Source organism: Nomascus leucogenys, chromosome 21, assembly GCF_006542625.1.
Source record: "Nomascus leucogenys isolate Asia chromosome 21, Asia_NLE_v1, whole genome shotgun sequence".
Taxonomy (NCBI): domain Eukaryota; kingdom Metazoa; phylum Chordata; class Mammalia; order Primates; family Hylobatidae; genus Nomascus; species Nomascus leucogenys.
Genome location: NC_044401.1, coordinates 1,703,781 through 1,718,153, shown reverse-complemented (window position 1 = coordinate 1,718,153; position 14,373 = coordinate 1,703,781). Strand labels below are relative to the sequence as shown.

The 14,373-nt window shown below is 40.4% G+C and overlaps 1 protein-coding gene across 3 annotated transcripts in view; it reads left to right on the top strand.

Annotated features, from left to right (window-relative positions):
• The window catches only part of MAATS1 (MYCBP associated and testis expressed 1), a 65,737-nt gene that overhangs the window by 38,199 nt on the left and 13,165 nt on the right, over positions 1-14,373 (top strand). The window contains exons 13-17 of one of the 3 annotated variants that reach the window (XR_004027581.1): positions 732-878; positions 4,102-4,323; positions 7,273-7,421; positions 7,966-8,057; positions 11,397-11,553. Coding sequence is in view for 2 of the 3 variants with exons in the window: in XM_004091711.2 (XP_004091759.2) it covers positions 732-878; positions 4,102-4,323; positions 7,273-7,421; positions 7,966-8,057; positions 11,392-11,552 (771 nt within the window). In the remaining variant the exon portion in view is untranslated. Of the gene's footprint in view, positions 1-731; positions 879-4,101; positions 4,324-7,272; positions 7,422-7,965; positions 8,058-11,353; positions 11,554-14,373 lie in introns of those variants that run through there. The other 2 variants (XM_004091711.2, XM_030801944.1) reach the window with 2 other exon arrangements.

Genomic DNA, 14,373 nt, shown 5'->3' with positions numbered 1-14,373 from the left:
GTGTTGTCTTATTTTTTTTCCTATCCATAATCTCATTTTACAGGCAAGTAATCTGAGTCTGAGGGAGATTTAGTTATCTGCCAGCAAATTCAGCTCTGGTCTTCCCGACTGTAAAGCCATAGCCAGATTATTTGTGTTGCTGGAGCAGGCACACTTCACTTAAAAAATGGACTGATATAAAGCCCCAGTTAATTTTTGTTCCCAGGCAGCTGTAACTCATAAGAGATTCAGATATGATGAGCAAATCAGCTGGATGAACGATTTGTGTTTAACATTGTTCTTTACTCGCCTTTCAGTATTTTCCCAAGAGAAATGCCACAGTTAAATTCAGACAACAGATTATTACAAACCAGGGACAGATTTATTGGAAAAGAAAATATGGCCACGAAAAATGCCATTCTCAGGCTTATTAGGGAAGGAGCACAGGAAATGAGGGGAAGGTTCTGGTTTCTTAAGATGACCCTGGAGTTGTCATCTTGTCCTTGAGAGGCATTCTCAGAAATTAAGCACAGCCCACTGAAAACTAAGCCCATTCTCTGCCTGAGAAGCTGAAGGCACAGAAAAGAGGGCTGAACTCTAGCTCTGTGGGACACATCTGCTCTGTGGAACCCAAAAGGCAGGACAGAACCCGCTGTTCACAAGTGTCTCACCAAGTCACTGCGTGCGACTCCTAGTGCTTGGCATAAAGGGATGGTAACTTGCAGGTCTCTCTTTGATTTGATTCGATACAGATGTTTGAAGGGAAAGAAAAGCGACTGGAGTTGATCCAGGAGTTGCGCACCTGCCACGCACTACGAGAAGATGAAAAGCTGGTGGAAAAAGCCGAGAAGCAAGTGACCCTGGCTTTACAGCGGCAGAGGAACTTGCATGAGCACAAGGTTTTCCTTTTTTTGTTTTCTTGTTACTTTCTTGTTAGATTTTCTCCCTTGAGTTTATCATCGTACAGCAACATTATAATAAAAATTAATGAAATGATGAAAAAGAAACAGCCCCACGATCCCATCACTCTGTCAGCATTTGTGTGTGTGTGTGTGTGTGAGACGGAGTTTCACTCTATCATCCAGGCTGAAGTGCAGTGACGCAGTCTTGGCTGACTGCAACCTCTGCCTCACGTGTTCAAGTGATTCTCCTGCCTCAATCTCCTGAGCTGGGACTACAGGCCTGCGCCACCATGCCTGGCTAATTTTCATATTCTTAGTAAAGACGGGGTTTCGCCATATTGGCCAGGCTGGTCTCAAACTCCTGACCTCAGGTGATCCACCCGCCTTGGCTTCCCAAAGTGCTGGAATTCTTAAATAATGCTGCTGTCATCCTTAATTTGATTGGGGATGTGCCCTTACTGATTTGAATATGGTGTTATTTTTTCTTTATTTGCAAAACAATAACAACAAAACAAAAATAATGCATTCTTTTCAAGATTTTTTTCCTTCCATTTTTTTCCCAAATATCCAGTGACTATTGTATTTCAGTTAGTGAGGGCTTTGTAGACTGAATAAATAACAAAAGCAACATGAAAAAAGTGAGAAATAAGATTTATCTTAAAATATAAGCATTTATTTTGGAGTTTTAGAGCTGTCATAGCTCGTGCTGGTTAAACTGCATATTAAATGTGTTACTGTTTCATGATATGTGGTGACTTTCATCATGACCTCCCAGCTGTGTGCTGCCTGACACAGCTAAGAATTACAGCTCCAAACCAAGAACTGTAAGTATTTTTCCTATTTTCTTCCAATGTTTGTCTATATATATACACATTTTTAAATGTTATTGACATAGTATAGCTACACTTTATTTTACTCCCTCTCCCACTTTTCTGTAAGTCAATCTGAAAAAGAATCAATTTGCACAGAATTTAGTGTTATAGGGAAGTAATACTTAGTTAATATGACCTCCCTTTAGCAACATACATAACTCTTGTGTTATGTAGGAGTTGGGCACAAATGGTAAGCAGCCTGGAAATGACCACAACTTTCTTTCTTTCACATGACAGCAGCACCATGGATGGTTGCTGAGCTTGGGGAACTTTTGGGGGGCGAGGCAGAATGGGGAGGAAGCAAGCCACAGGCTATGAGACCCAACAGAGAAGGAAGAGGAGAATGTGAACGCTGGAGTCCCTGAATCTAGAAGTCCTAGATTCCTGGAAAAGCTCACATAAGGAGCAGAATGCCTTGGAAGTGCTGGTCCCTGAGACTGTGGATGAAAAAATGCTCTCGTTGGCCCTTTCAGGTTTCTGATCATGACTTTAGTGGGTACAGCTCATTTATTCCATTTAGTGGATATACGTGTGAGTGAAATCGTGTCAGCTTACTGCTAAGGGAGGAGGTAATAGACAAAGCTGTCACTTAGCCAAGGACTCACTGCTTACCTTCAGCTGTACCTGATACACCCTGGATATATGCAGGGATCTGAGGGAGTGAGCACCTCACGTATACCTGCAGCAATGCCGGTCTGCCCCTTTCCCCCTCCTCTTATATTTCTGTGGAAAACAGTCCAGAAAATGCACAACCCCCAATTATGTAACACAGTACTTTCTGTCACTACAGTGGAATCCCCTCCCTAAACATTTCCCTTAATTTCAGATTAGATTGTACTGCCTGTGCATACCCAGATTTCTTGCTGAGAGAAGAGGCTAAACATGAGCAGGATTTCTAGCCACCTCAGGAATTTCAAGGTTGCACCTGACCCCGAGTGAGGGAGCTTATGCTCCCTGGAGAAAAGGAGATAATCTATTTGTGATCTGTGGGCTGAGTATCTACTGTTTATGAATGGAAGGAGTAGTGAAATGCTCTTAGCTTTGCCCTTTCTTTCCATCTCTCCCTATAAGTAAAGTTGAACTTTGTGGTTAGAAAGTGTGTGGGCTAGGAGGCAAGTGAGGATGAAGATGGGTGGTGTTGGGGCCAACAACCACACTTGACTGATGCTTTTACCCATAGCCCCATGTCCTCTGAGAACTGAGTATTCCCTCCCTTCATATAGAAACCAGGAAGGGAGCTGAGCATAGAGGGAGAACTGTCACTGAGATGGTGGCATGTGACTGGAAGATGAGCCCTTTTCCCTTACAACCAAGGGTAGGAGAGGAAAGGGGATGAAGTTGCAAAGTCTAATTACACTTTTCTTCTCCATATGTCAAAGCCAGGACACAGGGATTCATAAATAGGCACTATAGCTGACTTCTGGCAGAGAGCACAATGGGTCACTAATTTTGCCTCAGTGATTAGATGGACATTTGGTCTGTTTCCTGTGCTTTTTTTTTTTTTTTTTCTGAGATGGAGTCTCACTCTGTCACCCAGGCTGGAGTACAGTGGCATGATCTCGGCTCACTGCGACCTCTGCCTCCTGGGCTCAGGCAATTCTCCTGCCTCAGGCTCCCAAGTAGCTGGGATTACAGGCACGCACCACCACGCCTGGCTAATTTTTGTATTTTTAGTAGAGATGGGGTTTTGCCATATTGGCCAGGCTGGTCTCGAACTCCTGACCTCAGGTGATCCACCTGCCTCAGCCTCCCAAAGTTCTGGGATTACAGGCCTGAGCCACCATGCCCAGCCATTCCTGTGCTATTTCAAATATTGTTGTTAATGACTTCAAAGTTATTAAAAGAGTAAAAAGTACCAAGGTTTTCTACTTTCATGTTATTCAAGATCTTAACTCCTAACTTGTGTGAAAGGAAAGATATTGAAAAATTAGCAGGTATCAAGAGTGAATTTCTAGGAGATTCAATTTGATTAAACTCCAATATTATCTTTAATAAAAACTTGACATTTCCCTTCATGTCTGAGAAGACACACTTTACCTTGTCGATAAAATTGAAAGAAAAAAAACCCATTCTCCATGGTCACTAACAGAAAAGTCTTGCTAAATCCTCTTGCTTATTTGAGGGCTGTGGTCCATCAGTGACTGACCAAACAATCTACTTTCTCGTGCCTCAGTTTTCCTCATAAGAACTTTGGTTGGAGCCAGTTGAGAGGTAATATTCCCAGTAAAAATTAAAAACATTCTGAAAGTGAATTGACTGCCAAGGCTTTTGAGTAATCCAGCGCCTCTTCTAATAATCACCACTCATAGTGGAATTTGTGTCCTTAAAGTTATGTTATTCTTTTCAAGGTGTCACTGGTTGAAAACCATTTGGCTGGACTGGAAGGAAGGGCACTAGCAGACATGTTTGACTTCCTGTCCAAAGAGCTGGTGAGACTGCAGGAGGAGAGGAGGATCCATGCCTTTGTCATGCTGGCCGAGCGCCAGCGGCGGGTACGAGAGGCTGAAGAGTGTGGTCGGCGCCAGGTGGAAAAACAGCGCCTGCGGGAGGAGGACGAGATATTCAAGGAGGCAAGTAGGGGCAGCTGGGTGTATGGAAGCTGCCTAGAAGGAGCCAAGTAAAACCAAAGGAAGCTGATGACATAAAATGGCATTTGGCTTTTGTTTATGCATTGGGTTCCTACTGTATGCCAGGCACTCTACAAAGGCATTGCGGGAAACTTTGGAGGAAAAAACCCAGACACGATCCCTTCTCTCCTAAAGCGTAAATAACACATAATACGCACGCGTATAGAATTAGAAAATGTAATGAGTTCCATGAAGGAAACAAATAGGGCCCAGAGACACATTTTAAGCCAGTTACTTCACTTGCTGTGTGGAGCACAGGCTGGAGGGAGGACAGAGGGGGAACCATGCGGCCAGGAAGGAGCTGTTGAAGTAGTGAAGGCCAGAGTGAGAGACAGGAAGTCGAGGATTACAGCCAGTGTCGGGCTTAAGCAACTGGAAGATGATGGTATTATTTCCTGCGGCAGGAAGGTTGAGAGAGGAATAAGCTTAGGGGCAGGGGAGGAATCAGGAAATCGATTTATATTTCGTTTGGGACATCTAAGCAGAGGTATTGTTTCAGTAGATGCATCTTCAAGATGGAATTTAGAAATGAGGGTTTGGCTGAAGATGTAAATTTGGAAGTTGGTGACCAGCTTCTAGCCTCCTACCAATCTTAACACACTTTTCTTCAAAAAGAGTGACTGAGATTTAGAAATTATTGGCAAATCAGAACTTGCCATCCTTTACCTAATATCACTAAGGAAGAACCAGCTGGGGATGGGAAGAATAGCTGGGGATGAAAATAAGAAGAAATGGAACAGAGGAGCTACTATACACAAAAGCAGAGAAAGGAAAAAGCTGGTCAAAAAGCTTCTTAGGAAGATATCTTCTAAATGGGAATGATGTCAGAAAACATCAGCTCTGTCTAGCAAGGGCAAGAAAGGGTTAATATAGCCCTTCTAACCTGATTTAAGAACCACTAAGGTAAAAAATGTACCCAGCTATGGACCCACAGATTCAAATATCATCCACATTTTAATTCTCAACCTTCCTAATTAAAATATAATGACTATTTTCCATCCTACTTCCCCAACCTCCATTCAAACAGGTTCTCTTGAAGAGAAATATGCTTGCACATAAATTATGAACCAGAAATGTAATATTTAATAAATTTCCAAAATATGCATATAGATAGTGAGAAACACAGATATAAAGTCATAGACTCATCTTTAAATACATATACATTTTTACAGGCACATACATGAGGACATATTTACAAATATAATCTGGTGTGCACAATATTAGCAAGACATAGAGGAACACACATAGCCACACGTTTCCTTATTCACATACATACACACACAAACGTGTCCAGAAATTTACACATTTATAAAGATACACATAAACACACAGGTACATATATGGCTATGGATGGACCATAGTAAACTTTCCACCTCTCTACTATTACATGACTGAGCTGTCTAATTGATCCATATAGATGCAACTTGCTTCCTGAATAAGAGGGTGGGCTCTATGAGAGCATGAATATTGTATATTCCCTTTGTGCCTTGCACATCACAGCATAGATCCCTGTACCTAATAGGCATTCAGCAGATATATTTTGGTTGGTTAGTTGGTTGATACCGTATTAAACTGGCCATTGAGACTCTCCCGTAGAGAAGGCATAGGGATTGAAGGTTGATGTTTTACACACAGGTGTACGGTATCATATACTCAGAATTGTGCCGAAGTGCCAATCCAGAAACAGGTACTGAATTGTTACTGAGTCCCAGGCATTATCTCAGATACAAAGCTATGTTTAGACATGAAACAGAAAAGTGCCCTACCTCTAAGAAGCGGATAATCTGTTGAGGAGACAGCATACATATACAGGCAAAACTAAGTATGCCACAGTTGATGCTTAATCTTTCTATATACATACACCTGTAAAGCGGGCAAAACTAAACTACTTTGCTTATGGTTACATACCTAGGGAGCAAAATTATAGAGAAAAGAAAGTGTTTACCATGAAAGTGGGAAGGTGCTGTGGTAAAGGAAGAAACCATGGTGGCCTTCTGAGATACTGGCAGTTACTATAACACATGGGTTCTGACTTTACCCTAATTCATTACACTGTGCATTTATGTGCTCTGTACTTTTTATTTTGTTTTATTTTTCTAATCTCTGAGTTTGCTTGCAATGCACTTTTAAAATCTGTATCCTATTTCATGATTTCAAGTAAACTTTAAAAAGAAGCCGTCAAGGGCTGGTATGATAGTTCAATAAATTCATTAGAGACCCAGGATCCTTCTAGATTTCTGCTCTTCTGTTCCTAGGTCGTAGCCCTTCTGGCAATTTAAGATGATTGCTGGTGTTCCAGCATTATGTCGTCATGAAAGGAGAAATGAAGAGAGAAAAAAGGAAGCCAGGTCTTTCCCTTTAAGAATCCTTTCTTTGGTCAGAACGTGGTCATATGGGCAATCCAGCTCCTGTGGGTGCTAGGAAATGTAGTCTTTATTCTAGGCACCTGTTTGCCTAGCTAAAATCCAGGAGTTCTATTATGTAAGAGGAAGGAGAGAAAGGACATTGGAGAATACCTCCTAGTCCGTGCTACAGTTAGGTAGTTTGACCAAGTCATGTTGCTGGTAAGAACAAAGCCAGGATGTGAACCAGCGTTATTGACTCTGAAGCCCATGATCCTTCAGCAGTGCTGTCTTATTGGGTGCCCCCCGACCCAATAAAATCCATAATTCTGAAATGGGCTAAATGGCTGTGGACTGCCCAGAGTGAGTAGGTAGGCGGATGAGAAATAGACTGATGAGATGCTAAAGAAAATGAATGATTAGTGAAGGGCCTGTTGACTTAATAAATGAAATATATGAGCTAGGAAAAGTTAACCAATGTTTGTGTATTTTTCTTGTGCTGTTTACAACAGCATACCTGTTTTAGTGAGGGTATTATTGTTTTTTGCAGGTAGTTAAAGTCCACCATAGTACTATAAGCTCCTACCTAGAAGACATAATACTGAATACCGAAGCGAATACCGCAGAAGAACAAGCCAGGGCAGAAATAGAGAAGATAGCTGAGAAAATCAATGACATTGCTTATGAAATGGAAAGCCGGTGTGTATCAAGAGAACAGATTGTAGAATGGACAGGCCATTTGCTGGTACTCATATATATTTTTTCAAGAGCTTACAATTTCACCACCAAGTAGAAACAAATAACTCATACTTCAGCGTCCATTGTTTTATTAACATAACTCTTGAGAAGCCAATATGCGTATACCTCCGTATGTATTCTCAGTTATCCTCTGCAATCTAGATTACTGTCATTACTTACTTTCAGAATACTCGGAAGCATGAAAACAATGTGAATACGTGTGTGCAACGTTACTGGGACTTCATCCCAAGGTTGCTGGCTTCTATGTATAAGCTGTGTTTCCAACATTCCCTTCCTGGCAGGCAGGGTAACTGAAGGACAGGGTCAAATCCAAATTTTTTTGTGGAGTTAAACAAACTTGCCAGGAATGTGGTATTTCAGATCACTTAATCAAGGAAAAGGTGATGGTGGGATTTGAATGGATTTGCTTACACAGCAGGAAAGCATAAATCAGCAGCTCAAGTGAAAAAACCAGGAATAATTCAATTTGTTTTATATTTTTTAGCCGAACCTATCTTCAGTCAGAGGAGATTGTTGCTGAGTTGGTTTATAGTTTTCTGATCCCAGAGGTGCAAAAATACTTTGTCAAAGAAAAAGGTAAGCCAGTGTAAATGCTTTACTTTAGGATTTTTTAAAGATGTAAATTATTTTCAATATCCCAGATATTGAAAATTAAACAGAGGGATAAGGAAATTTCTGAAGGGGGATCACTGAGTTTTCTTATTTCAGAGCTTGTCAGGTTCTCTCCATGCTGTCTGATTCTAGAATATAATCAGCTCTAGTACAGACGGGTTGTAGTTCTAAGAGTGACAGTATCAAAATCCAAACCTTGTTTAAAAGGATGTTCCCAAGTTTTCAGAAGAGCTGTATTTTTTTTTTTTAAAAAAAGCATAAAACAGATATTGAGCATATAAAAGATTTTCACATTGTAGCAGCCTTTCAGAGGCAGGACACGTGAACCGTGGATGTTAGAAAGGAGAGGTGTTAGAAAGGTCTAAATCTAACCTGCTGCTCTGCCTGCACCCCAAATAGCTTATTTATGCTGGAACTCCATCCAAGTATAAATATCCTAATTTATCATTGGTCACTGGTGGCATGTTTTTAAAGATTGATGCTTTCAGTCAATAGAGAAAGAGAAAATACTATCTTAAACAGAAAAATAAGATTTTTCCATACCTCTGAGACTGCTGATGGCAGGCTTGATCCTAGACAGAGGGGTGCAACCAGGAGAAGACCAATATTTGAGTGAAATAGCAGCTCAGAAGCATTGAAAATTATACAGGGGAATTCCAGATGGGCTTAAGCAGAAAAACGCTTAACATTTCAATTTGCTTAATCAGGGATAAAGAAATGGTGGAGTTCTAACACATTTGGAGAGGACAAAGAAATACCTGATTTTTCCATTGCATGGTTGTAGTGTAATTTTTAAACCAGTACCCCCTAAGGATAAGCATTTAGTTTGTTTCCAGTTTGTTTTCCTGTTACTAACAGTGCTTCAATCAATATATTTTACACATATCCCAGCCATGCTTCTGAGAGTAAATTCCTAACAGTACAATTGCTGGGATATAAGGTATATGTATTTTACATTTTGATAGATAGTACCAAATTTCCTTACAAAAAGATCGTTCTACCAATTTGATATTACCAAATTGCCCCACAAAATGATTGTTGAGTTGCATCAATAGTGTATGATAGTGCTTATACAAAAAAAAATTTTCAGATCAAGTAATATATTTCTGTGTCACATTATGTTATAAAAGGACCTTATGTTTTCTAGGACCTTAAGAAAATATGCAACTCCTTTCCACTTCTCCTGAGTTCAAAGTGAGGCCAGCCTGCTTCAAAGCCATTACACCCTTGGTTGAATTCCACCCTAGGATTGAAAGAGAGGAGGAAAACTGGGTTTAATATTTACTAGTTTGTGGCCGGGTGCAGTGGCTGAAGTCTGTAATCCCAGCACTTTGGGAGTCTGGGGCAGGAAGATGACTTGAATCCAGGAGTTGAGACCAGCCTGGGCAACACAGGGGGACTCAGTTACTACAAAAAATATTTTAAAATTAGCTAGGTGTGGTGGCGTGCACCTGTAGTCCCACCTACTCGGGAGACTGAAGTGGGAGGATCACTTGAGCGCAGGAGGTGGAGGCTGCAGTGAGCCGAGATTGTGCCACTGCATTCCAGCCTGAACAACAGAGTGAGAACCTGTCAAAAAAAAAAAAAAAAAAAAAAAAAAAAATTTACTAGTTTGCGATCCCCTCCCCCACCTTGGGAGTCTGAGTTGAGAACTTGGAGGAAGACTTGAGCTAAAGGAATCCAGTGGAACTTATCTGTGGGCAAGTTGAGTGAGACCTTAGCCTCTTCCCTTTATATTTTTGCCAAATCAAAAAAGCCATATGAACAGGGAGCACACTAGGACCTTTTTTCTCTCTTTTCAAATGAGAACCATATGTATTATATATGCACTCTTTACCCAAAATTAGGATAATATTATATACAGATGATTTTGAGATATATCACTTTTTGAAAAGCCAATGGATGAGAAAGACCTTAAAGATACCTGTGTATAGATATAAATAATAGTAACTGCCAAATTTTAAATGCATGCTAAGTTCCGAGAAGTTCACGAAACATTTTTAAATGTACAGTATCTCAATTTCTTTCAAGAGTTGTAGGTATATTCTCATTTTTCACTTAATGGAAATTAGCTCTTGGAGACATATGACTTGCAAATTTGAACCATGGTCTGTGTGACTCCAAAGCCCCCACTTTTTCAACCATATTACTGTGAAGTGCTAAAAACTGCTGAGTGAATTACCCCATCTAAACTAGCTGATACCCAAACAGCAAAGAATCCACGGTACTTCTTACGGTCCTTTACTAGCTATTTGACTTTGGGTAAATTACCTAATGTCTCTGTGTCCATGTTTCTTCTTCTGAGAATGCGGATATTAAAATACTATCTTCTAGGAGGATTAAATGAATAATTACATGTCAACTGCTTAAAACAGTACCTGGCACAAAGTAAGGACAAATGCAAACTGCTAACATCATCATCATCACTACTCCTTTCCAAGGGCTTAGGTGCTTACCCTGATAGTGAATATTCTTAGAATTTGGAGCTAGGGGCCGGGCGCCGTGGCTCACGCTTGTAATCCCAGCACTTTGGGAGGCCGAGGCGGGTGGATCACGAGGTCAGGAGATCGAGACCACGGTGAAACCCCGTCTCTACTAAAAATAGAAAAAATTAGCCGGGCGTGATGGCGGGCGCCTGTAGTCCCAGCTACTCGGAGAGGCTGAGGCAGGAGAATGGCGTGAACCCGGGAGGTGGAGCTTGCAGTGAGCCGAGATTGCGCCACTGCACTCCAGCCTGGGCGACAGAGCAAGACTCCATCTCAAAAAAAAAAAAAAGAATTTGGAGCTAGGACTATGTTCTAAAGCCATGCGCTCGTAAACTCATCATCAATCTGTAAGTCCCTTCCACATTAAGAGCTAAGGCTCAAAGAGAAGTATAAGACAAGGTCTTTATTTGTAAATTATTCACACTCTAGATATCAAACAAAATGTAACTCACATGAAGTGCTTCAACGCTGAATAGGTTGGTACAAACTCAAGTGCGGTAAGTGGTAAATCTGGGCTGATGTAGTCAGAGGAGACTTCCTGGAGGATCTTGGACATGAGCTTTCCAGGTTTTGGAGTGCAGGCATTCCAGGTGAGGGAAACTGCTGAGGAGAGGAATGGAGGCAAGCCTGGTGGGAAGGAGTATGACTGGGCTGAACCAGAGAGTGGGAACAGAGGGAGCAGAAAGAAATTAGATTTGGGTTGGGTTTACCTTTAGTTTGCAAAATTATTTCTATCATGACTCTCTTGAAACATTTGGGAATGGTTTTGTTCAGGCTTTCAGAGTGAAAATTTTTCTATTACTTTGGCACAGTGAAGAACGCACAGCAGAAACATATTCTTGCAGCCCATCAGATCATCCACAGTTACACAGAAAGCATGGTTCAAAAGAGATTAACTGAGGGAGAGCAAGATGAGGCCTCAAATGCTGCCATGTTACTTGAGAAAGAAACTCAAAATGAGAACAACAGCTAAGGTGAGTTTGATTTTCCACCCGGAAAAAAAGCAGAGAAAGGAAGAAAAGTGGCATTGTTCAGGTTTGTGCTGTGCTCTAACAATCATAATGTGAAGATTGCTGTTTAAGAAATGGAGGACTTCCACTTAAATTGGCACATTTTCTCTAGGTTGTGGCATCTACTGTTAAGATTATTAGAAAATTAGAGTTGATATTACAGCAATTAGACTCTTGTGATACAAAAAGTAAGACTCTAAATTATTTTTATGGGTTCTTTTAGCATGCGTATACCTCGTCAAATGAAGCTATAGAATGTGTCAGTGTTATATATAAAAAAACTTGTTCTTACAGAAGTAGACAAGGTATGCCCTAATGCATGGTATGAGACACAGAGCCTGCCCAATTCTAGCTCAGACACCTTCTGCAGTGCCCACCAGGGGTTGGTCTTGGGCTCAACTAAAGGCTGTCATACTCACGAGACTAACACAGACCATATTTGGCATGAATGTACTTAGAAAAATATAAGACAGGAAACAGCTTCCAGCAAGGCAACATCAGACATGTCTCTTCCTGTAGGAGCCCTTGCCATAGCTATACAGAAGAACACATAGCTATTTTCTTTAGTCCCTAGTTTACGGAGTGCAGATACCATACAAGGAAAAGAGGTTCACATTGGGTGGGTACAGGAACTGCCCTGGCATAAAAGCTTCACACCCCAGGGGCCAGAATCTCTTGTAATAATTCCATAGGCAATAGCTTCCAGGGTCCCCACCATGGATTTGCCCAGCTACAAAAGTCAACATACTCACAGAAACTCGAAGTTGTGGTTTTCTATTAGGTAGTCATTCCTCCCAGTTCAGATGGAATTTGCCAATCAGGGGTCATTTTTAAGTAGTTCAAGTTGCTTAATAACACAGTTGACACATATCACCTTATCAGGTCACTAGGAGAATAGAGCTAGGGAGTCAATTGAAAGTAAAATTCTCATGAGAAGGGGAATGGAGTGAACTTTTTGCTTGTACTTTCTCCCTCAACCCTTTCGTGGTAGAGGCACATCTGCTGCTGTTTTGCCCTGAAGGTATGCCAGCCATCAGGTTGGGGAAAGTACCAGGGCTAGGGAGAAATTTTAGTTTGGCATTCAGAAGTTTTGCGTATTGGCCAGCTCTGCCACCAATTGTATAATCTTATACAAATAATTTCTCTGCTTCAGTCTCTGGTCCAATAGAATGGAATCTTAAGTCTCAATCAAAAGGAATCATGGAAGGAAGGTTGAGATGAGAGGGAAGGTAAGAAATATTGCAGAGAGAAAGCTAATAAGTGACTCTTAAATATCAAACTGTGGCTGTAAATTACAGCAGAAAAACTGTTGACTTTAATAGTAAAATAACCTCTGAAATAATTGAAAATATAAAACATCTATTACATGTAATGTTATATATTGTCTATAAAATGTAAATTCAAGGACCAAAGCATTTGCCTACCATATTATTGTGATAAAAGCAAGCCTTAAGGTTGGGGTAGTCATTTTTCTGACATGCAAATTTAATAAGATTAATAATTTACACAATTTACATTGAATGCATCTGCCTTTACTTCTGATTATGATACCTACTCTATGACATCCATAGTGACCTGTGAAATCAAGCCAGAGGAGAAAAAAAAACATCTTCTATTTTATACTTAGTGAAAGTAAAATATATTTCATTAAAGCCTATGTAAAGCATATATGATAATTATAAAATCTAGTTGCAAAAAGTCAAGTTGTCAGGCTAACTACAGACACTCAACAAAGATGATCAACCAATAAATTAAATGGTTGGAACATGAAGCTTAGCTGTCCCCAAAGTATATCCTCCCTCTTCCTTCTTGTAGAGGGAAGCAGAGAAGGACAGATGTGAGGTTATTCAATGATGTCCAGGGAAAGGGGCAGTAGACATGGGCCACTGATTTAAAATACGTATTTTAAAATACATATTTTTAATTAGCTTGAACAGAGAGCTAATAAAGTAGTGAAGAATTTCTGGGCCAAGATCTAGAAGAAGATAGAAATTTAGGGGGTTGGGTCTGGCATTTGGAGCTACTTTTTTCCTGGAAGAATATGACAATTCTAGAAAATGTGGCCGAAAGGCTGAGCAGTATTTTTAAAAGCTTTGCAAAACAAGGGGGACAAAAAACTTGAGTCAAGGTTGGGGCCCTGGTAAACCTTCTTCATTTGGGTAGGGACTCTAAAAGGCTATGCCCTAGTGGTAAGGGTTAACTGGAAGTAAACTATCCCTGGCATATAATATAGTTTAGCTTCTAATCATCTGAGTGACTTTAAAAATCTCAATCCCAGAAATTGAACTTAACAAGATCCTTGGTTTCTATTGCCTTAAGGAACCTGCCAGAAATAAAACATAAATTCGCTTTACAGAAAGTTAACATTATTCTAGACCTCTATTTTCACAATTTCTAGAACACAATCAAGAATATTCAGGTACATGAGGAGACATGACAATCTGAACAAGCAGCAAAAACAACAGATGATAGAAACAGATATAAAAGGATCTAAAATATTGGAATTGTTAGACCCAGACTTTATTTATTTTTTCCATCAGTTATTGGGGTACAGGCGGTATTTGGTTGCATGAGTAAGTCCTTTAGTGGTGATTTGTGAGATTTTGGTGCACCCATCACCTGAGCAGTATACACTGCACCATATTTATAGTCTTTTATCCCTCATCGCCTTCTCACTCTTCCCCCTAAGTCTGCACAGTCCATTGTATCATTCTTATGCCTTTGTGATTAGACACAGACTTTAAAATAACTATGTTTACTACTGTGGACTTCTATCTTCCAGAA